This window comes from Anarrhichthys ocellatus, unplaced genomic scaffold (assembly GCF_004355925.1).
Source record: "Anarrhichthys ocellatus isolate YVR2014 unplaced genomic scaffold, GSC_Weel_1.0 scaffold11, whole genome shotgun sequence".
Taxonomy (NCBI): Eukaryota; Metazoa; Chordata; class Actinopteri; order Perciformes; family Anarhichadidae; genus Anarrhichthys; species Anarrhichthys ocellatus.
In genome coordinates this window covers 6747670-6771461 of record NW_022280041.1, presented here as the reverse complement: position 1 = coordinate 6771461, position 23792 = coordinate 6747670, and the positions used below count along the sequence as shown (strand labels likewise).

General features: G+C 40.2%; 1 protein-coding gene across 5 annotated transcripts in view; it reads right to left on the bottom strand.

Annotated features, from left to right (window-relative positions):
• mpdz (multiple PDZ domain crumbs cell polarity complex component) overlaps positions 1-23792 on the bottom strand; it is a 47305-nt gene that overhangs the window by 14285 nt on the left and 9228 nt on the right. For 2 of the 5 annotated variants that reach the window (XM_031850711.1, XM_031850712.1), the window contains 25 exons: positions 23585-23724; positions 22966-23179; positions 22712-22834; positions 22226-22423; positions 21590-21692; positions 20890-20978; positions 19934-20168; positions 18000-18086; positions 17634-17713; positions 17274-17420; positions 16793-16963; positions 15873-16055; positions 15219-15428; positions 14082-14237; positions 13665-13817; positions 9774-10106; positions 9241-9349; positions 8145-8343; positions 7402-7443; positions 6162-6269; positions 5735-5815; positions 5333-5528; positions 5042-5152; positions 1022-1081; positions 716-787 (listed from right to left, as the gene is read on the bottom strand). In XM_031850711.1, the coding sequence (XP_031706571.1) occupies positions 716-787; positions 1022-1081; positions 5042-5152; positions 5333-5528; positions 5735-5815; positions 6162-6269; positions 7402-7443; positions 8145-8343; positions 9241-9349; positions 9774-10106; positions 13665-13817; positions 14082-14237; positions 15219-15428; positions 15873-16055; positions 16793-16963; positions 17274-17420; positions 17634-17713; positions 18000-18086; positions 19934-20168; positions 20890-20978; positions 21590-21692; positions 22226-22423; positions 22712-22834; positions 22966-23179; positions 23585-23724 (3600 nt within the window). The remainder of the gene's footprint in view (positions 1-715; positions 788-1021; positions 1082-5041; positions 5153-5332; positions 5529-5734; positions 5816-6161; positions 6270-7401; positions 7444-8144; positions 8344-9240; positions 9350-9773; positions 10107-13664; positions 13818-14081; positions 14238-15218; positions 15429-15872; positions 16056-16792; positions 16964-17273; positions 17421-17633; positions 17714-17999; positions 18087-19933; positions 20169-20889; positions 20979-21589; positions 21693-22225; positions 22424-22711; positions 22835-22965; positions 23180-23584; positions 23725-23792) is intronic. The other 3 variants (XM_031850713.1, XM_031850714.1, XM_031850715.1) reach the window with 3 other exon arrangements.

Sequence of the window (23792 nt, the reverse complement as noted above, 5' to 3'; positions counted from 1 at the left end):
TAAAGAAGAAGAAGAGAAGAAGGTTGTGTCTTTGTTCTTTAAGTTTGAATCAGCTTGATACGAGGTTTACAGAAATATAGGAAGGCACATGAGCACCGGTGATGGAATCAACATAAGTCATTTGCTTGGTTTACATAAACAGCTTCATCGCTCTCAGCAGGATATTAGCTGTAGGCTGAAAATTAATTATGAGATATGGTCCCAAATAGATGCCAGAGGCTCAAATTAGAATTACGTTAATTGGAAAATAGCTTTATTTATAGTATAATTGTGCTTACCGAGTCAAAAATGCGACATTTAATGACTTCATTATTACTGATGCAATTACTTATCATCAAATTAGTACTAAAAATCAAATATTCACCAATCATATGTTCACTTACCTGAAAAACAAGAACAACAAATCAGACTTGATCACTAAAAAAAAAAAATCTCTAATTTGTTTTTGTCATTTTATTGAGGTATCAATTCTGTTGTCTTTTAAAAGGAAGTAATAAAATGCAAAAGACAAAAAGGTCAGAACATGTTCTGATTTCACAAAAAAAATGCACAAAGGACATCAGACGGCGAGAGATGTTAGGACATGTAGGAGTGTATGCGGGTACAGCATGGCAGAATATATTCAGCGCATGAACTGTGTCACGCCAAATTGACATATCTGCACGAGCATACACAGAAAGGGAAAGTGGAAAGCACAACACAGAGACCCACAAACCTTAAACGGGGTAGGAGTGAAAGGGTTAGTTGGGGAGAGGCGGAGGAAAAGTCTACTGTGACTGTAACCCTCCTACGGAGAAGAGACAAAGGGCAACAACTTTAGAAGACAGCACATTTCTGACAGATACCTACATCTATTGACAGACATATTGAGTTCTTGGTGAAAAGTTGAACGCCAAGTGCTGTTGATGTGATCAAACCCGAGTGTGGTGAGCAACACTTTTCCCAAAGTTGACAAGTGGAACAACGACAAATACAAAACACTGATTCAAGTTGTCAGTGGAGGGTAATTGAAAACACCAACCTTGTCCTTGTCCCTCGTCTTAGCTGCAGCTCTCTCCTCACTGGAGTCTGTTACCGATGACTGCGGGCGTATAAGACAGACACGAAGGTAAATCCCTCCACTCTACATCACTCACGATAAGCAAATTCATTTGGGTCACGTATTATGGAGAGCACATTCATAACACCATACAGCGGAGGATACAGAATCGTGTTTAAATCTCATTAATATTAATGAGTTCATACAAAGTCAGAAGTGTTCCGAGTGAATAAAATCTGGACCATATGCTGTATCATGAAAAAAACCATCTGTTTAGAAATGATACTACTGAAGAAAAAGCCACTTTCTTTTAAATAAAGAAAAACATGAAGAACTTATTTTTTAAAAAACGAAAAAAAAAAAAAAAAAGTCTTGGCAAAACCATAATCGCTCGCACAAACACACACAACCTGGCCAACATATTGATGCGTTCAGTGAAAGAGCTTATCCAACTCCACATGACTATCCAAGCTTGAACATTTCTCTGCAATGATTGAGTTTAAAGGACTTTGCCAAAAAAGTCTGGCATTTAAAAAACAAACAAAAAAAAAAAAAAAAACACGATATTGCAGTTTACAGTTCTTCACATTACACTGCCTTATCAAGTTGTCTTCTTTACATCGGCAGTGAGACACTCGGGAGAATGTTTGAGGGATAATTGACGGAAAAAAAAAAATTGGACCTTGAAAAGCTGGGTACAGGAGAAAAATAAGATTCACTAATCGTAAAAGTTTGGACTAGGATTTCACTTTGTGTTTGATGCAAAAGGAGGACGCAGCAAAGCACCAGAAGGAGACGTAGACATAAGGCAACATATGCTAACAGATGAGGGAAAGGTATCGATTCAAAATAGGAATACACACACACACAAAGTTTAGGATAGTAATTATTATGTCTGGCAGCACAGGTTTATACATAAATGCAAGTGAGAAAAAACGAGTGATCCATTTTCTAAGTCCCTTCTAAATAGTTTTCTCCCGTGTGTTTATGACAAGAATAGGAGAAAAAAAGGTTTTGCGAGGATAGTCTTTAAGTTCCCAATGTTTCTATATTTTTGGTTTCAGTTATGAAAAAAAAAAAGTTTTGCAATTTTATTTGGGCTGTAGAAGCTGAAGTGCACCACTATCCCATGTAAATAGGACTAACAGCATTCATGTTTTCTTGTGTTTAGAGTGCATGGAGAAATAAAAACACTTTCAAAAAACGTTCACCTGTTTCACACGTGAAGAAAAGGTGGCCTTTTCTTCACCTGCTCTTAAGCCACACACAAGAGAGAAAGCTATTTAGAGCAGACTTAAAAACAGATCCCCAGAAATAGTTTCCCCACTTGCCTCTCAGGGCTTCCATATGGTTTACCATAAAGGAAAATAAAAGGTTTGGCATTTGGAACAATTAAAATGTGTTCCAACTCATGGCTGTCATGACAATGAATGAAATGCCCCGAGGTGGTAAACCTGCATGCAGACTGAAACTGAATTCCTTTTAATGTTTTAACCCTAGACTCCACAAACGCTTCTTCTCTCATGTCAAGCAGCTCATTGTCAACACCATTTTAACAAGTCAAAGCAGTACAGTTGAAGTGAAAGACACTCATACACAAGCAGGCAGACGTAGACATGGGGCAGCTTTCTAACCTGAGGGAGGGCAGGCGCTAAGCAGGTTTGATTAGTGCAGCAAAGGCTTGACCCGCGGTGGCTATTTAGCTGCAGAAAGGGCAGCGGCGACCTCTAAGAGCAACACACAGGACCAACAAGCTGACATGACGAATATTTAATATGACGGCTGAGCCTTTGTGACAAAATTGAATCGAGGCCTCTCAGGAGGAAAGAAAAAAAAAGAGAGGGCGGAGTGTTTAGAGGACAGAGGCACCTCGGGTTTTATTTAAATGAGTAACCATTAAAGCAAGCGGCTTCCTTGAGGACAGCCATTCCTCCACATCAAAAAAAAAAAAAAAAATCAGAGCAAAGCCGCTTTCTCTGAAATACTTTAACAAAATGTTTCAAAGATTCCTCCAGGCTACGTTGAGATTATTCACTGCTTACAAGAGAAGGATTTGAAACTTAGAGGGAGACAGCATGGATGTGCCATTATACTCTCTTGGTGGACCCCAGTGGCTGCATTTAAAAGCAGCATTACTGACCTGCCTACAGCACTTAGAGGTATCGTCCAATCAAAATAATATATTTTTTTAACTGTCCAGGCCATCGTTGTGCATTTTAGTGGAGCTGCAACTCAATATCGGCGACTTTATAGTCAATTGAAAAGATGTCTTCTTCCTATATTTGTTGGGTTGAAGCAGTCTCGAGGTACAAATGATTTCCTTATTTGCTTTTTCTATTGTTTACTTGATGAGTTCCTTTATAAAATATGGAGATGCAAGTTCAATAACCCCCATGGTGAGGTTGCATTAAGAATCTAGTCTGAAAGTGTATTGAATGTCAACATTACACACTGTCAGCACAGAGGTTTTCTATAAAAAAAAAAAAAAAAAGTGTTATTGCCGTGACAAAATAGATTTAAACATTTGCTCCGCCTTTTGATGAAAAACTAAACTGTGGGCCGTGTCATTGTTGTAGTTTAGTAACTCTGTGATAGAAAACTAAATAGGATGTCTGCGTCTCCCGCGGTTCTTTTTCTTTCCTCCCAGAAGGAACCTCCAATTCTACTTTGTCTTCATTTCTGTCAATACACATATTATGTGTGTATCAAAGTCAAAGATGCAGCTAAAAAGAAAGACTCAGCGAACAGTTTGAGGGACGGAACGAAAGCGGAGGCAGGAGAGATAATGCAACAAAAGATTAACTGTGATGGATAGAGAGCTGATGCAACAGAAAATGAGAGGCAAAAAGATGGAGACAGATTACCTGACATGTGCGATGTGGCATGCATGTGAAAGAGGTGGTGCGTTTCTCTACGGCAGGCGATGGGGCTCGGTTATATATTGACCCGGGCTGAGAAAGCAGTGCGGAGGAACATATAGATGCAGGTTTGAGGCAACTCATAATGTAGTCACTGTCCTTAAAAAATGAAGTATGAACAGTGAACATAAGGAGATTCACTCATTTGTTTTCTTGCTGCATATTAGATTAGATTCCATTCTCATGTATCCTAAGTAAGAAGCTGCAGACGGCTAGCTTAACTTATCATAAAGACTGGAAATACAGCCAACGCTAGCTTTGCCCTGTCCAAAGGTAACAAAACCTGCTGTGTTATCATGTAAATGTGTGAGCCTTATATAATTATTGCTAAAATTCCGACTAAATAATTTGCAATGTCCAATATTCGCTCTCCTTTTAGCCCTTGAGGGAAATATCTGGCTGCTTAGTTAATAGTTGAATACTCTACTGTTGTTACCAGCTCGTTGCTAACTTTGTCTGCTGCTGGACATTTAGCGTACAGCTGCCCGTTATTAGAAAAAATATTGATAATATAAGCTTCAAGATATTTTTAGAGTCCCCACCGTTGAGTATGATTCTCCTTTTTAACATGACTTCTTCCCCCTCTTCATGTCTTTCCTCTCCATGTGCTACATTACATTATGAGTTGCTACAAGGCTTTAATGAGTGACCAGAATGTTAAGGAAAGCAAGTGGGAATATCTCATAGATCACAATGCAAGTGATTGACTATGAGAGATCCGACACTGGAGCCTAACCAATTAGAGAACCAGCGGGAAACTACTTGGTCATGCTTTAAAAGCCCGAGGGCACTTTCAAACAACAAACGATGTTGATATGCTTTCAATGAGTTTCGCAATTAGAGACCAAAACTTGCTAATATATTTAATATGTCACACAGGGTTTGTTTTTGCACTCATAAAAGATTTCAAAATGGCATTTAACAATCAAACGCAAAACGGGAACTACAGGGGTTGTGTCTTTTTACATTGTGGTTATTGAAAGTGCCCTAAATGGGCTTTGCGGATTACGTGAAGATGGAAAAGGAAATTGTGACCTTTAAATTATTTACTATCAATTGGTTTGATGCTATTATAGACACTTACCCTGGGCCTGTGGATAATACTCTGGACCAAGAAGGACACAGGGTTGCCTGCCCTGCGTATGGCCTCCACTGCCTCCTCGTGACTAGCATCTCTTAGATCTGCTCCATCCACCTGACACAAATTTTAGGGAACAATATGATTTTTCAGGATTTCAAACCCTCCTCAAGGTTTTGTGGTTCTCTCAAATGACTGCACATTAATCAAATATGTCATATAAGTTATTAGTCCGAAAGGAAAGCTTTCTGATTGATTACAATCTAACTCTCACTTTCACCTGACATTTTCCTTTACCTCTATGATTCTGTCTCCGGTCTTCAGGGTCCCGTTCTGTCCAGCAGGACTGTCCTCCAGGATGTGCTTGATAAAAATGCCCCTCATCACCTCTCCATTGCTCAGCCGGCTGCCCATCCCTCTGCCCCCGACAATACTGATACCCAAGGACTTGCCTGGCGCTCGGAAGAGCTCCACTCTGAGGAAGGTACGCAGGCTAGAATTTTTAAACATTTTTGCTCTTCAAAACTGTGCCGTAAACTTTTTTTGTATGCTGGACAGAAAATACGATTTTTTTGTTTATTTTTGTGTCAACGCTTCAAACTTGAGCAATCATTCTTTCATATAAAGTTCTGCAAACCATGTCTGTCTTCGACATATTCACAAAATTAGATTAGATGCGTAAATAGTGTGGGTACTCACTTCCTAGGTTGGTTCCAGTTGCTAGAAGTGGCACTCTCCTCTCCCTCGCCATCTTCCCGTTCAGGGAGGCTCGGAATATCTCTAGATCGACAAAAATGGAAGGAAAAAGTTTGGTAAAATTCTAAAGAAAGCACTACTAGTGTTTTTGTCCCTCGAGCTATGTAGCAATGTTTTTTACAAGTGGGTCACTGTTTTATTTCATGCTAAACCACTGATGAGCTGGTGGTAGCTTAGCTTAGCAAACATGCATGAAAATTTCGCACCATCAAAAAACTGGCTTTGCATTGTTTTTGGAAAAAAAGGAAACACTTGTTTGTAAGACCTCACGGATACAAACAGAGTACAAACAAATTCAGGTCGGAAAATATTGATGATCCTGGATTTGTGCGTCAAATGTTCGTATGCACGTTGTTTGTGCATGACATACTTTGGATCTGCTCCTGGGAATGGAGCCGTTTCACAGAAGAGATCCTCTTTAGCCGGCTCTCGGCTGGCCTTGTACTCCTCCAGATACTCTGCTGGAACATATGTAATGCTGAACACACACACACACACACACACACACACACACGCACAAATGAGTCGAATATTTCTTAAAGCAACCGACTTTCCATCACCTTCCTTAGTGGCAATTATGCCTCTGCTCACTAAACCATCATGGTAATTTGACCTAAAAAAAGAGAAGAACTGGCATTCAAGTGTAAACAGGTATTAAAGCACTCAAACTACCCCCTCTTTCACTGAACAAAAGAGCTTATTTTAAATCTGCTTATTTACATTCAGAAACTTACTTCAAAACAGATGTTTACCTTCATAAATGTCTGAGCAAATCAAGTCTATCACCTTCTGTGTAATGAACATGTGTCAAATCGGAAAGGCATATCCATCATAGATTCATGGGCAGATTACTAATTTGTGTTAAGAAATGAACCAAAAGAGAGCTGACAAATTCTGACACCCATTTAAAGTCCCATTTCCAAACTATTCAGAGTGAAGTTGATTCTGAAGGGCACGTTTAAACACATTTAAAGTGAAGCTGACAGATCTTTTTAACATGACAGCATGCAGACAGAGAGGAAAACCAATCCCAGTGAAATAATGAAATGTGATGAGTCACTTTAGAGACAACGTCACAGCATGCAGCGAGAGACATGGCGGAGCTTAAATACCAACGGTTAATAGAAAAACTGAGTTAAAGAGTGAGTGTTGCGTGGTAAGAGAGAAAACATCCAGGTGATGACTGAACATGTTAGTCACAGAAATCAAAAATGATTATGCTATGTTATGCAGCAAGTTGAGCCGGTAAGTGGTGCAGTCGATCAAGATTTATCCAGATATTTTGACTAAATGTGTTTGTGTGTGATTTTAAGTCAGATTTTTTAATAAATGTTGGTTAATAGACAGTGCAGTGGTCAACATAATCAAAATGTGAATCAGCCAATCGGAATGACATTCAGAACCACATCTTCATCAATTACACTTTGCTGTTCTCATTGTTTTGACACTCTAAATGGAGCTGACTGTCTAATTCTCCGTCTGGATAAAGCTCTTTAACAGACTGCAATGAAGCCTGTCGGCAGATGGAGACAATGAGAGGAAGGAAACCGGAGATGGCAGCTTCGTGCCGAAAATAAACACCACCAAGTGTGGAAGTTAGTCATACTCACACATAAAATGGGCACAGATCGTCCTCAGGTGCACAAGCAGATCTAGAATGTGAAGAGTTGGCTTTTATGCACCGGGGCTAACAAACCGTCAAGTTCAGGTCAGCACGCAGAACTTGTGAAACAACACATCTCAATTTTCTTGTGGAAACAGCAACTCTTTTAATGCAAAATCTGACTTTTGCTGCGTGCATATTCAACTACAATATCATATGCTTTAATTACATCAACATGTATTGTTTTTAAGGCTTAGCAATTAAAGGGGAAAAATACTGGGCAGCTCTACCAGTTTCTAGAGTTATACCAACACTAAATATCTCACCAGCATTCATTTTTCAAAAGCAAAGACCAATTTCACAAGACCTTGCTTGTTCACAACCAACTAAATTATGTTTGCAGTGCAGAAAATTGAAAACTCAGGCACTAAAAGTTGGCACAGACTGCTAAGTACGATTTTTTTTCTTTCTCAGATTTCTAATTGCTAATACAAACTGGTACAACAATATTGTATCCCTGTAGCAAGGGTGTTAAACAACTGCATTGTGAAGAGGAATGCATTTTGCAGTGTACTGTGAATCAGAAAACAATGATGAAATCAGACCAGCAGAATTTAGATGTCAGTGACAATCAAACTAAAAAAGTAATGGTCTTTAAATCACATTTTTATCTACAATCATCTACTTCCTTTCAATAATACAGTATGTGTAAACATGTGTGGCCACTGCTTTCTAATCATAGGCTCTTACCCCAGGTCTGGTCCAATGAGAGAGTGTCGTCTAAGCATGGCGCGAGCCTGAGCGTTGGTCATGCTGGCTGTGGGCTCTCCGTTGATGGCCAGGATGAGATCACCGACACCCAGGCGTCCGTCACGGCTAATGGACCCACCGTGGATTATACTGCGGATCAGCATTCCCAAACCGTCTTTCATGGCGCTCACGGTCATCCCTTTGAGGCATGTTATAAGAAACTGTTACACACCAATACATTTGGATTATGATAAACAGTTTAAAGATTTAACATTGAAGGACAATCACTGATAAATGAGCTCTTAAAACCACAATGCCACCAATAGACATGTCAGGACTAACTGTTATTATAGACAAGAAGGTCCCCGTACTTAAAATTAATCTGATTCACAATATTGTTATCAATTCGGAAACATGAAAGCTTCCTCTTATCTCAGAAAATTATCCTAGAAACGGTCATATTATTCACAAATATGGGTTTCAATTTATTCTCAGTGGAGTGACTTCAGAGAGTGGCACTAGTCTGAGTCTATCTCAAACCTTCAAACTCCCTTGCACGGTGTAAAGGGATTCCTTTGCAAATATCATAAGAAATAACATCATGTGTTCTATTTAGGAGTGGAATTTGGTTCCACACAGTAAAAAGATTAGAAATACAAAACCCAGAAGTATTACGTCGACATTTTGAATTCAGCATGAAGTAGAAACCTTAATACTAAAAAAGCAAAATGAGGCACAGCTTTCAACGAGGCACTGAGAATTATAAACGGTGTCTTCATAACACCTTCATGTCGAAGCTAAAACTTAGTATTCTCTGAGCCGGTAGCAGCCCCATGGGTAGGTTTTTGAAATGGAAATACACTATAGCAATGAAATTACACTATAGCAATGAAATTACCCTTTCAGGCTGAAAAAAAATAAATAAATAAATCGTTTGTCATTTTGCTTCAAATCTGGCATTTAGAAAAATATGACGCAAAAGTAAAGGCCAAATGCACCTTTCAAGACCAGCAACCTCATTTACACTTCTGTGAAGGATGAGGGGGGGGAAATAAATAAAAGAATAAATCAAAAGAATGTGAAGAAATTAACAAACCTAGGCTGGAGTTGCCCTTGACAACTGTGATCGTCCTTTCAAAATTGCTCCCCGAGGTCAGTGCTTCCTTATCACCTTCTGCTGATTCTTTCACACCGGTCTCCTCGCCCTTGAGGGTGATAATTCAACACGGTTATTCATGAAAGTAAATTAAAATGTTAGGCCGGATTCCAAACAAAGCGGAGGGGTCTCTAGAGGAAAAGGTAAGTGGCAGCTGATTGGCTGTGGGAATGAGCTGCAAACAAACAAGCTTAGAACTTTGCGTATCTAATGTTTGAAAGGAGCCTCACATCTGACTGGGAGAGAGAGGTTAGATGTTTCCTTCAGAAATGATATTTCAAAGAAGATCAAGGATGATTATTAAGTCGCGTTTGGAATGCACCTCGACATATCTTGTGAAGTTCACAGCATGCCGATCAATTATACTCATTCATATCTAACAGGATACTCATTGATCATCTTATTATTTCCTACACGCTTATTATACATGAACTCCTCCAGATCTATAGTTTGTTATTAGACGAATATTTTACCTTCATCAAGAGCTTTATATCTCCGAAATCTTCAAAAGACATGGTTGGCTCCTGCTGATAGTGAAGAGACTCCACAGGTTCATCTGGGACAGGCGATCTTGTCCCTATTTCAGCAAACGGGCTGTATGAGTTTGAGCTCTCCGCTGGTTCTTCTTGGGTCGAGTGCTGTGCCAGGAACTGATCAGAACTGCTCAATATGGCATTAAAAGTCGGGGTATGACCTCTCAAGCTCGGCGGAGTGAAAGAGGCCGACTTCTCCGGGGAGAACGCTTGTGTGTCGTCCGGCGCTGCAAAGCAGGGACGCTCATCCAACAAGTCCAGGCGAGCTGTCAGCTAGGGTAAAACAAAGCATAGCAGCTGAATGAACGTTCCGCTGTGATAGTTAGACAATTGCCCAACAGGGGGAATTCATCTTGCTCAGTCGCCATCCCGCCCTCCTTGTAATGAGCCATAGAAAAGCCATCAGTGAGAGCAGCGGAAATTACTGGTGATCTTCAGCTTGCCGTGCACAAAATGTGGTTTTATTGTAACAGCATTTAAGACTATATTAGAACCAGATTGAGTAGTGATGAATCTCAGCCACCACTTCCCTTTGGGAGCCAGAAGAGAAGTATAAATCTTTAAAAAAAAAAAAAAAAAAAAAGTAAAATATGCAAATACGCTGTACAAGTGGGGCTTAATAAAGCAGACAGGAGAAAAGTAGAATAGAACAAGAAATAGGATGTTTCATTTTAATAAGGTAGTGCTATACATCTGGGGTGAACTGGTCTGTCACAACTAAAGGTATTCAGCTATTCCTCTACAGCAAGTATGAAAATAGTAAAGACATTTACAGGCAAGAGTTTTATTTGTATATGTTTAAGTTAGGAATCACTGTATTATAGTATAGTGTCTATAGTATATGGTATGTCTATAGCAGTGGTGTATAGTAACGAAGTAGAAATACTTCGTTACTGTACTTAAGTCGTTTTTTTGGATATCTGTACTTTACTTCACTATTTATATTTCTGTTGACTTTTACTTCACTACATCTTGCAAAGAAAACTGATACTTTTACTCCGATACATTTCCCCTGAAACCTTCGTTACTCGCTACAAAATCAAATCCATCTTTAGAAACAAAATGAATCATGAGACCAGCGTCGGGGACTGTGGTGGAACAGAGACTGCAACAAGCAGGTTTGGTGAATCAGTTAAATCATTGGTTAATCACGTTAATGCGCAAAACAAGTGCTCTCAAAGCCGCGGTGTTTAGATTCCCAGTGATGCCCAGGATGCTATATGCTATAGCTAGCGAGCGACAACACGAGTAGAATTCCACACAGGACGGGTGGGATGAGGAGAGGTGGATGGGTCAAACAAACACTGGTGTTTCCTCCAGGAGGCCGCAGTTTGTGCCGTGCGTGAAACGAGAAGCCGATGTTGATTTATTTGTGACGTGACTTCCGTACTTAAGCAACGCCACTTCCGTAGATATTTTAACGCAAACCACGATCTTTTCCTCAACCTAACTAAGTAGTTTCATCGCCTAAACCTTAGTTGTTTCCTGTGAAGATGGAAGTTTATTTTGGAAAGACAGTATGCATGTAACAAGCGAAAACAGACTCATGCTGCTGGACTTTTGCAGGAAAAACGCACGAAAAATGAGGAGTAACTTTTCGTAAGATATCAATAAAACGGGGATGAATTTATATCATTGTATAAAGAGAGTGACATGAGAAGATCAATCTCATGTCTGTAAGTTAAATCAGCTATAATCACTCTTTTAAAGTGATTAGTGACTCGTCTAAAACATTTAAAAAGGAATAACTTCAATAGAATCATTCTATACAATGTAGCTTCTGTACATTCTATTAGAATGTACAGAAGCTACATTCTGATACAATGTAGCTTCTTTACATTCTATTAGAATGTAAAGAAGCTACATTGTATTAGAATTGTCTTTTCAAGTAATGACTGGGTTGTTACTTTCGGTGCTGCTTTAGTATTGATCATGTTTTGATATTCGAGTCATTTTGTGGATGATCAGATGGAGTTATGATGGTAGCAGATTCAGCTTGAGCAAAACCTTTGCCTATTGTGTTCAAATCAGGCCCATAGGAGTTTACAAGGCAGGTGTCCTTTCTCAAAACACTGACCTGATGCATCAAGTGGATATTTTTTGCTGAACACAATATGATGCATTTGCCCTCTACATCCTCTAGTCGGAATGAGCATACTTATAAACGCACTGTTACAACTCCTTCATAGTGTCATATTGCTTTTCGGAGAATTACGATGATAAGTTCATAGTAGATGCAAAAGTATACTTATGTACAATATATTATGTTGAACATTGTTGCTCCTGGATGGATCACAGCCAACCCAATTATTTTCAACACAGCTCCATGTCCTTGGTCATGGTGGCCACAGCACTTAAACGAATAAACTTCATAATTCTCAGAATTCTGACCCTTTGCTTTTTTATTAACAGCATTTACTTGTACTTTTACTTTCAATACTTAAGTACAATAAATAGATACTTTAAGACTTTTACTCAAGTAGTATTCTAATAGGTGACTTTTACTGGAGTCATTTTCCAGTAAGGTATCTTTACTTTTACTCAAGTATGGCTTTTGGGTACTTTATACACCACTGGTCTATAGTATTTAAATGTGTAAATCCCATGACTATACTGTATGTACAAGTCAATTTATAGCATGCAGAGATATTTAACAGTTTCCTAAAACACTCCTTCAGCATCTCTAAAAATTAATTACACATGACATGAAGTCATTACCATAAAAACTATTCAAACATTAAACTTTCACTTTCACACTCAAGGCGTACCCAGATAAAGCTTAAGATGCCATTAAATCCATGACTTTTTCTAAATTTCTTTAAAAATTAAAATATTTCATAGTATGAAATTATATTATTGGTCTGGTTTGGGAAATGTATCTAATTGGTTGTTTCAAAAGGGCACAGTCTTATAGGGAGAAATTACACTAGAGTGCCTTTTAGTAGACTTCAAATATATCTTTCTATGGTCTTGAACAGAACAACCAATGCACGAGTACATGGATGAGTCTCTTCAAAGTAGTTCCAAGTAGCAGAGCTGTAATCTATCGCCATCACTGGTTTAATGACAGTGTCTTGGACCCCGACTTGGTGGACTCACTCATTTAATCTTTAACAAACAGTTGACCTTTATAGGTGTGGACCTGAAAGAAGAAATCATTCACATTCCTCAGAAAATATCACCTTAGATACCGTCAAGCAAGTCTGAAATAAAAAGCTGGTACCATCATTTACTGTCACTGTCGTCCCTCTAAAATCTATCAGACTTGTTGCGCCTCTCTCTAGAGCTTTAGGGGAAGAAATGGTTCATCTTCACAAGAAGACTGAGCTGTCTGACCTCATACAAACATTTTAAACCAGTTGTGAAATCCCCCAGCACTATAAAATGCCCCACGTTGTCCTGGCCCATGTCGATCCCTCTATGCTGCCCTATTATAGTCGAAATGTCTTACGAAGGCCCAACAAATAAGGTCAGCTGTGACTTTTTGGAAAACAGTTTGTGTGCCCCTTGCTCTCCCTTTGTTTATTTTCCTTAATGCTTCCATATCCATTTGGGGAGTCGCTGCTGCTCTTGGGCAGCCAGAACAACAGCAGCCACAGCCCCCATATAACAACAAATAATGTTTCTGCCTTACCGAAGAGAAAATGAACACTTCTCCTGACATTTTGACTCTTGCTAGCAAAACAAAAATAAAGAAAAATGACTACATGCTGTATTGTATAGCTATGGTGAAAAAGGGGCAATTACTGTTGCAGCACCATTTAATGAAATAAGAGGATGATTTCAAGCTGTGCTTTCGGTTTCAGTTGTGGATTTCCTGTGCTTGCTTACCTTGGGCGTGGATGAGTGCAGGTAATCCAGGTCTGCGCTGCAGCTGCTACCATGAAGAGCAATCATGGATGCCTGGAAAGTGTCGTCCTCTGTCCCAGAGTAAGTAAGATCTAACACCTTTTCGTCAGACAGGTCCGCTTCACAGGTGTCAATCTGTGATAACGAACGGAAGTAGCGTAACCAACGGGGGACACTCGACGGGCCTTAAATATTGATCAATATGGTGGACTATCTAAGCACAGACAACTTCTCCAGCTACAAAATACAACATATATGTATCCCTTAATTAATCCCATAATCTATTTGTCAGGATAATGCTTATATAAGATAACTATGCATGACTACAAAACAAACAGACCTCTCTTGGTAAAATTAGGCAGAAGCAAATATCACATCTTTTCCCAAAAGCTAACTAACCAATGCAGGCTCTGCTCGGTAAACGATGCCCTCAGTCAGTCCTTCTTCCTCTCCTTCAACCCAAATATTTATGAAGTCAAATGAATGGATGGTGGATGATGAAGTAATTTCCTGCTCACCATATGGGTGTGGAGAGTGGGAATATCCACATATTCCCTAGGAAAGTGGAGAAATTCTTTCAGTGTCTCCAGCTTCATTGTAATTAGATTTTATTTATTTTTGTGACCAAATCAAGTACAAATAAATTAGTATGAAATGAAAATGGTGTTAGAAGTTACTCAGATTTGAATACACTTATTCTGGAGTTTAATATTGATCTTGGAGCACAAGTGTTCAAACAGAGAAATAGCTCATAACGGCACATTCATGACTCTTTGAATTACTTCTTAAAAGAAAGTATGTTTTATTTTGTGTTAGCTCCTGATATTGATTTTGTAAAGCATGCAGCCTGGGTAGATCTAAGAAAACCAAGAATGCACACTGTCAGACTCAGTTTCGAGAGGCAATGCCCCAAAACACCCCTCAGAGGTACATTCCACGTCTTGCAGGAGAGTTGGATTATTCCACATATAGGCTTCCTACAGCTCTGTAATCCAGCTAACCTTGGCAGCCCAGATGTCTCACTGTGTATTCCAACCGCAGACTCAATACAGGAGAAATGTAGCTCTAAAGCTGGAAAAATGCAGTTTTGCAGAGAGAAACATCCTGTACGAAGTGTACAGAGGCCTGGAGCGATGAACCGACCGACCCAATATTTTGACAGGTGCCCGAGTGTGTTTAAGTGTACAAGAGGGTATGTGCTCTTGGAAAATTCAATAACATAATATATGAAACAAAGGGCGCAAAGCATTTCAGGCTGGTCGCCTCCTCTGAATGAGCAGCGGGTGGAATGCTACACCATGCAGCCAACCTCCACTCTTTCTTCCTGGATGAAAAATTCATGCCCTCGTAAGCTGAACCCTCACGACTAGATCCTGAGTCACATGATATAGAGACAACCTGACTCACAACCTCGCATACACGGTGAAGAACTCCCAACATGCTGAAAGATTTACCAAAACGACAAAAACGCAATATGTATAAAACTTGAAGTAACCCCAACAGATAGTATTTTGTATGCCTATGTTTAATGCTTACAGGCAGTGGCTTGGCAACTCCTATCTGGACCTTGCCGAGGTTGGCTCCCTTCAGGGCCTGGACAGCGTCCTCCAGGTTGGCGTTCTCTAGGTTGGTGGTGTTAACGTACATGAGTCGGTCTCCTGGCAACAGTCTGCCATCCTGTTCGGCCACACCGCTGGGAACCAGAGAGCGAATCACGATCACCGTCTTGGCGGGGTCCAGTGGGTCCTATGGCAAGTCCGGTCCGGTAAAATGCACAAGATGTCAAAAGGTAAACTATCACAGCCTTTATTACAGGGAATTTAATTCATTTGTCGAGTAATATAACTTCCACAAGGAATACAAAGGCCTAAATAAGTAAGGTTAGCGTGATACAGTATGTTCTTTCTTTCTGTGGAGATACTTGCATGACTGTCAGAAGAAGCATTTAAATGTGGATGAAAAAAAAAAAACAATACTCCGATATAAAAAAATGAATTTAAACATTACGTAAACGTTATGTATCGCTTTCCTTGAGACGGAATTTACTGCTCCATATGTTTATGATGGAAATAAATACAACAGCATATATACCCGTACAAATACTTTGTTGTAAAATAGTAACAAATACAACATCTATAAAAGTACCAATACGTTGGTGTTACAACTATAAATCCCAGGAAGATTTCCCACCTGGTAGTCCAGAATGCTGAATCCCAATCCCCCTTCTCCCTTTTCAAGCTCGATGTTCTGGATCTCCAATTCCCACATAGCCAAAGAAGATCCTATCGTCTCCACTGTCGCATTATCCCGTGCCGCTGCCGCTACATTCACCTCTGAGTCTTCAGCAAGTACGCTGCTCTGGTCCATTTGTTTCTGCAGAGCAAAATCCCAAAATCTCTATGTAACAGCATGCCTTCGTCACTTTAACTCCCAACCCCATAGACCGCTACCCTCTAGTTGTGTCTCTGGCTCAGGTTACTGGCAGCAGATAAAAGGGAAATATCTTTGGGATGCCAGGGCCTTAGTAGTACATTATCACAGATAAAGCTGGAAAGATGAAAACCACGTCCCCAAAGGGAAGCCGCTTTTGATGTCTCATATCTCCAGCAAATGTTGCTGGCTGCTGCTGCGGCTGCTGAGGTTTCACTAGAATTGGTCTTAATAAACTTTCAGCCTCCCCTGTGTATTGTTAAGTCTTTATCCATCATCATTGACAATGTGGAAAGCCAATGGAGCGATTGACACATCGGCTAAGCTAATAACAGTTGATGGGTTATAACGGAGGAGGACTGCAGGAGTATTGCTCCTCAATCATATTCCCTTGTTAATACATATATGCAGAGGCGGGGAAACATTTTTCATGATTCACATGAATGCATTTTGAGAGGATGCAGGGAGTTTCCGTACCTACTAATAAGCATCATCTGCTGCAATACCCCGCACGATTATAGCCATGAGCTCATTCAGTCACTCAACATTTCTTTAACATAACAATACTTGACAAATTCTATGTAATGATGCGTTATGAAATTTAAAAAAAAAAAATGTACATTTAAGAAAGTAATACATAGGAGTACATTTGCTGTAGTTCAGCAGTGCAAACGCAATACCTTTAATTGTGATGTTGTTGACAAAGTCTCTGATTCTGGTTGGACAGCATCCATGTCAGTCTGCAGGTGAGGGGCGGGCCTACAGCATGTCATGTTTACGCAAAGTGGAAGCTCCTTCAAGATTCTGACTACTTCCTTGTGGGTTTCACCAATCAGGGATAAACCATTGACCTACAAAAGGAGAGGCTAATATTAGCTTCATTCAAAACTTGGTTCAGTAGCAATGGTTTTTAAAGCAGCGTTGATTTTTTTTTTTAATTTTTCTTGTCAGCAAACCGTTGCCTGTTTACACATCCAGCAGGCACTGAGCAACATTGGCATTCATATGGAGGCATGTCTCTGGCCACCTTTTAGCTCAGGTATGTGTATTTGTATTATATCACAGTAACGTATAAGTGTTCATGGCAAAAAATGGCAAATGCAATATGAAAAGGTCTACACTGTTGATAATGAAATGCTCTTTCATTTAGGGGCTGCACACCTCAAGCAGTTCATCTCCACTGAACAGCTTGCCACAGCGACCGACGGGTCCCTCAGGTAGAACAGAGCGGATGTAATGATGCCCACTGTTGGCTTCTAGACTGATGCCCAGCCCACTGTTCTCACTAAACTTCTCCACCTGTGCCACCTGTTAGGGAAACAAGAAGTCACATTTCAGCCAGCATATGAAACAAATTGTATTAATGACTCAATTCATTTTGTTTGCCGACTACGGTCATCCTTCTTAAGATGCCAGTTTTGAGCTGTTTACCATTATGAAGCAAATGCCCTGAAAACAAGTTCTGGCAAGTACATATCTGATGGATGAGAGAAAAGAATTCACTTTGAAAAATAAACTTACTACAACTTCATTACTTGGACCCAGAATGTCTTGCCACTTCTTCATGAGATCCCCCTCTTCAAAGGGTGTTAGCTCCATCCCTTGGTTAACAAGACAAAAGTATGAATACACAAAACATCAAAGGCAAGTTTGCCATCAACGATTCGACAGCCAGCAAAGCGAAATACATTTCAAACTATTTGCAAAGTACTTATGTTGACTTCAAGATCAGACCTTCTGAAACAAAAACTTTTCATCTCGGGATTACCTCACCATGTGTTTTGCTAGTCAGTGTGTTCCTGACGACCGTAACCCTTATCTGTCGGACGTGTGCCCAGCATCTCTGCTGGTGTACTTAAAGAGGAATCCCTGCCTCCGAGCCCCTACCATGTTTGTCTTCTGTAAGCTGATCCGCGGCTGGGCTGACATCAGATCCTTCACTCTTTGTCTGGGGCGGCTTTTCATCTGCAGTGACTGTAAAACACACAATGAATAGTGAGACAGACGGAAGTGGGCAAGCGACACAGACGCATGACAGTAGAGACAGCCACTTGAAAAAAAAAAAAGTCTATTTTCCACTAACAGCATATTTGAAATACTGTCTTTATATTTGATACTAATTTATTCTTCCAAAATAGTTTGAGCATCTCCTACTCTTTTTATAACGACGATCACCCACCGAACTAATTTCCTTATTGGTCTGAAGAAGGGTTACGTGCTCTTGTTGATGTTATCCATAATGGCTGACTCTAAATGTTCCAGTACTTCAAACATCTGTTTAATGACCCTGGTACGTGTTGTTTTACAACTTATTGCCACGGTTTATGTCTTTGGAGTTCCACAGGGCACCAAAGTGGTCGCCCATGAAATGACGACCTATGCGCCCGAGAAAGCCACCGTTTACACTGTTCATCGGCACCGTTTAAGTGCGAACATAAAAACTAATGCTAGCTCATGGTACGCAAGAAGGAGCTCAACAACCTTAACACTGACTTGACAACAATTTAAGTGTGTCATTAATTTATTTTGTTAATCCCAACCATTAAATGACCCGTTTCAACTTTCATCAAACTTGTGATACCATGCCCAGTAAATTAGCTCAAATCTATTCTTACTCACCAAACTATTCTGTGTTTATAACAAGGGAGCTCCAGGGACATAACATATATGCACTGATGTAGTCCTTTTTATTATCTGTAATACTCAAAAGTGCTGGTTTCACAGCAGCCAAGACAATCCTGTCCCTCTCGGTCTTGTCGGCTTCTGGCTGCTAGTTTTTCTGCAGGTTTTTTGGGCTAGAACTTCCTGTTGCCAGATCGAATCACTTTCAAGCTCCATCTATCACTATTGGCACAACTCATGCAAGTTGCTTTTCATGCTTCTTTAGTGGCCTGGAGGTCCTGTCAGGACGAGAATCTTTCTGTTTACTCTCTTGTCTGTCTTGTTTAATGGAAACATCGTAAAAAATGCGAGGGGAAAAAAAAAAAGCCATTTTAAAAAGAAGTACATGATAGATACTAGCACACACATGCAGACCTCAGTTGTAACTCAATTGTCGATGTCTTAGCTGTGTGGATACCCTGTCAAATGTTGGGCATCACATGCTGATTTATTATTGGATATAGTTCAGGGTCGAAACAACATGATGGAAAGCTTTGGGTTCTTTCTTTAGAAATGTGGTTGTTGGGTCAGTTCAGCCTGTGCAGTATAACAACGAATGAGACGGGTAGGATTTGACAGGAATTGTTTGATTATGTGTTTACATGTCTGAGAGAATAGTTTTGTCCTCTTAGCCTTTGTCAGTGATAATTACTAATGAGTGCACTTCACTTTCTTAGGAAGGGAAGATGGCCAATGATGTGGGCATACTCATTATATTGCTATTATTAAGAGGAGTCCTCTAACAGGCAAAACGTAATCAGTTTATTTTTAGTATTAAGATCGGTGTCAAATATTCAATCAAAATATTAACAAATGTATAATTCTGTCAAAAAATAAAGACACCTGCTGCATATTCAGTAGAAGGCCACTTTTCTCATTCTATAATAAATCACAATGTTGACATCAATTTGGACTCCCTTTCAGTACAACTCAAGTCAGTGTTTTTATATGCAGCAGGAAATCTGTTTCTGTATTTTAACTATATTGATAAAAGTGACGGAAATTTCCATTTGGAGTCACTCGTTACTGCATCATAAAAACTCCTGTCTGAGACACATTTGCATATCAAATGACAACTTCTTTTTGACAGGGTGATGAGCAACAGGGAATGGGGTTTTTCGTCTGTCCTCATTAAATTTCTCTCACTTCATCCTTCCTACCTTGAGCAGCCTCCTCGGCCTTGTTCTTCTCCAGCTCCAGCTCCATCATGACGACAGTGGTGGTGGGGATGGTGGTGGAAAGGGGCGGGACGGTGACAACGGGGGCCACATTAGGGGGGATCTCCTCAGGCCTGAAGCCCCGCTGGATCAGCTTAAGGTGGACTGTCTGGCCTGTGTGTCTGAGCACTTCCACTGCCTGCTGATTGGTGTATCCCTGGATGTTTACGCAATCCACCTGCAGAGGGCGATCATTTGTGAGCCCATGGATTAAACAAGGGCCTGAACAGCTTGTGCTGACATTGTCAGTGTGAATCGACATCTATATTCTTGTTTGATAGAAGTGGAACTGAAACAACATTAATCAAAGTGATTATAAATACCAGCAGGGGTAGAAACAGAGTGCTGCACATGACTATTCCCACCTACTTCAGCCATTAACTTCATTTATTTAGATCATTTAAGACAGGTTAAAAACTGCATACGCATTAAGAATTGTCAGTCAATTAGGTGTTTTATTCCGTTCTTAAGTTCCCAAAGCACATTAACATTTATGCTTAAGAACAGAACTCAAATCAGGCACACATGAACACCAATACACCACTGCAGACAAGAGTTTGTGAGAACTTTAGATAACAAAGGGCAACGTCAACTCGTGTTTCAAATGATGCAAGAAATTACACTTCGTTGTTAATGTCCTGAAGTAATGAAATGAAAAAACTGAATTGCTCAGTGTGCTAATTCAAGTCTTATATTCAGTCACGGGGAAAAAAAACAAAAAAAACACTTTTATGAATCAGTTAATTGTGAATTAGTCATTATGCATCTCAGAATTTCCCTCCATTGATTAAATGTGATTACTATAATAGATTATATTAAACATTCACTGCATTTGTTGCCTCATGCCACTGAAGACAGAGAAAATACTAATAGCTGCAAAGAGCATAATTGATACTTACAGCTATTATCTGGTCTCCAACATGAATACGGCCATCTTGATCTACGGCACTGTCTTTTGTTATGCTCTTAACAAAAATGCCAGAGGGCTCTGAGGAGTCAGACCAAGAACAGAAAAATTTAAGAGATGGAAGAACATAACCATGAATCATGACATTAAGAGCCAGGGAGAAAAAGCAAACAGATGTTTCATTTGATGTTCAAAGTCAGGGTTAGTGAGCATGTTTAAATATCACAGTACACAACTCGTAAAAAAATGATGTGATGAACCCAGTGCACCTGAGCTAACCTTGAAAAACAAAGAATTTTAACAATGCAAGGCCATTCAATAGTCAATTCAATAAATATCACAGCTTTAATAACAGGCTGTCTGTGGTCCCATTGTATTGTAGCTTATTGCTACATTTTATAAAAGTGAAAATATGAAGTCTGCGATTCACTCAAAACAATCAGCTGTTAAAAAAAACAAAAAAAAAAAACAAATGCTGAAACACTCTGTAGACCTGGATGTTAATACCAGGATCATCACAACCAGCAACCGCTTTCATATTCCACGCTTGATCCAGTGATTATAGGCGAGAATGAATTCATCATTGCAACTTATACGAGTATTTAGTGAAGCGCGGAGGCAATTAAACTCCAATATGACACTTTAATTGAAAGGGTCATCTACTCTGAAAAGGGAAGGCTGCCATTTCTCACCTGCATTTTTATCTCCAACATAGCCAGCAATAGTGATCCCCAGTCCCTGGGTGTTCTTGGTAAGGCTCACATCAAATGCTTCGTCCTCCTCTTCCTCGTAGCCCTGTGAAAAAGATTAATGGCAAGGGACAGGTCAACATCCACTGATAACAAGATGAAAGTAAAGGATGATACATTTGACAACAGCAGAAAAGCAAATCATGGCATCTGACTGCACCACATGGGCAGCAAAATACCTTTTTTTCAGCGCTCTGAACCTGTTCACCATAAAATCACAGCTAATATGTGCAATACAAAGGGTATGATGTCAGTCCTATAGTGAGTCACTACATTTTATTCATGTTTAAATAGGGTTAAGTACTGAGTAGCCATGAAATCGCTGCTTTTCAAACATCTGCTCTGCGGTGTGTGAGTCACAGGCAACCTGCTATTCATTCACGGCCGTCGAGGTCAGAACTGGAGATGACAGACCTGAACTTGAGCTCTGAATCATCATCTTGACTATTTGTTACAGAGAAACTGCTTTCTGACCACTTACTATACCGATACTCCAAATATTTCAACCAATTTCAATGTGACACATTTTCCACATTGTAAGAATTTGAATTGATTTTCTGCCGTGTTTTTGGTTCTTACCTGTTCATTGACAGTGGGGAGCACCACAGGCATGACAGCAGAGAGAGAGGGGTTCTCGTCCACAGGACCCCTGGTAACCACCAGCTTCACCCTGTCACCACACTGCCTGAGGACCTGGGCCACCTGCTCGCTGCCCATGCCATACAGGTCAGTGTCTCCGATCCTCAGGATGTGGTCCCCACTGCGCAGGCGGCCATCCTGCGGTAGAAAAAAAGTATGTTTTCTGACTTAGTCTGTGTAGCTTCAATAGAACCCATAATGACACTATCGCTACCAAACAAAAGACAAGAGTGACAGTTAATTATGTGCTTGCTTGCAATTCTCATTATATCTAACTGACAAGAGCCATCTCTCTGGAACATTGAAAGTGTCATAAAATACAAAAAAAGCCATTTTATGGCAAATACTGTATAAACAACTATTAACAAGGCTCAACACTCTGAAAGCAAATTCCCAAAGAAAGTAGGGAGGCATTAATGCAATCACCTGATCAGCTATGCCTCCAGGAAGGATGGTTTTGACAATAACCCCAGTGGTCTTTCCTCCCACAATACCGAAGCCGAGTCCAGTGCCATCGTTTACCAGCTCAATCGTTTCGACGTGCTGCCACTAGGCGTAGCAAAAGACAAGAATCAAAGTGAAAAAATTCGGTTTGCACAATTCTTGTTTTCAATATTTGCAAGTTGGGGGCGTGCAAATGCAAGTTTTTATTCATGACATTAGTATGAGTGTATCTTTACCGCACTGGAGCTGGCTGACAGCGTACTGGCAGCCGAGGGCGTGCGGGACACCGCAGGACTGACCAGCTGAGGTATTGGTCCTCTAGCCACAGCGAGCTGCACCCTCTCTGGCGCACTCTGCAGGATTCCTATAGCCTGCTGGTGGGTCACTCTCTGGTCCAGGAGCTGGCCATTGATGGCTAGGATCTGGTCAGCTTCTTTGAGCTTCCCATCACTGTGGGGGGGAAGTAGCATGGAGGGTCGCAGTGAGGGAGAGAGAGGGGTATGGTACGCTAAATGGTGTCAAAGCCTCTGATATCTAATTATTTTATATTATGTTGTTATTTGAGTAACATTAATGTAATGAAAGGTTTCAATTTGAAGAAAACATCTCAAAGCCACACATTTCGCAAAAAATAATTTAAAAAAAATTTGTAAAAACTTTATTTTCATTTCTAGTAAAATAGGCCAATTTGAAATATTCCAGAACATCTGTATAAGTCCCCGACTGTCTGAAATTAACTTCTCAAATCTTTAATTCTTCAACAAATGGCCAAAATGTTGAAACATTTTCTGGAACGTTGACTTTGTTAGGATACGATTTTAATCTTTGAAGAATGGAATGTTGGGTCTCACATACCAGTCAGCCACACTTCCTGGTTGAATTTCCTGGATGAAGATGCCGAGCTCTCCTCGGTTCTCGCTCTTTAGGCCCACCACGCTGAAGCCGAGACCTCCTGATTCTGGCTTTTGTAGGTCCACTTGAGTCACGCAGCGCCCCTGGGTCGCGCACACACACACACACACACACACACACACACACACACACACACACACACACACACACA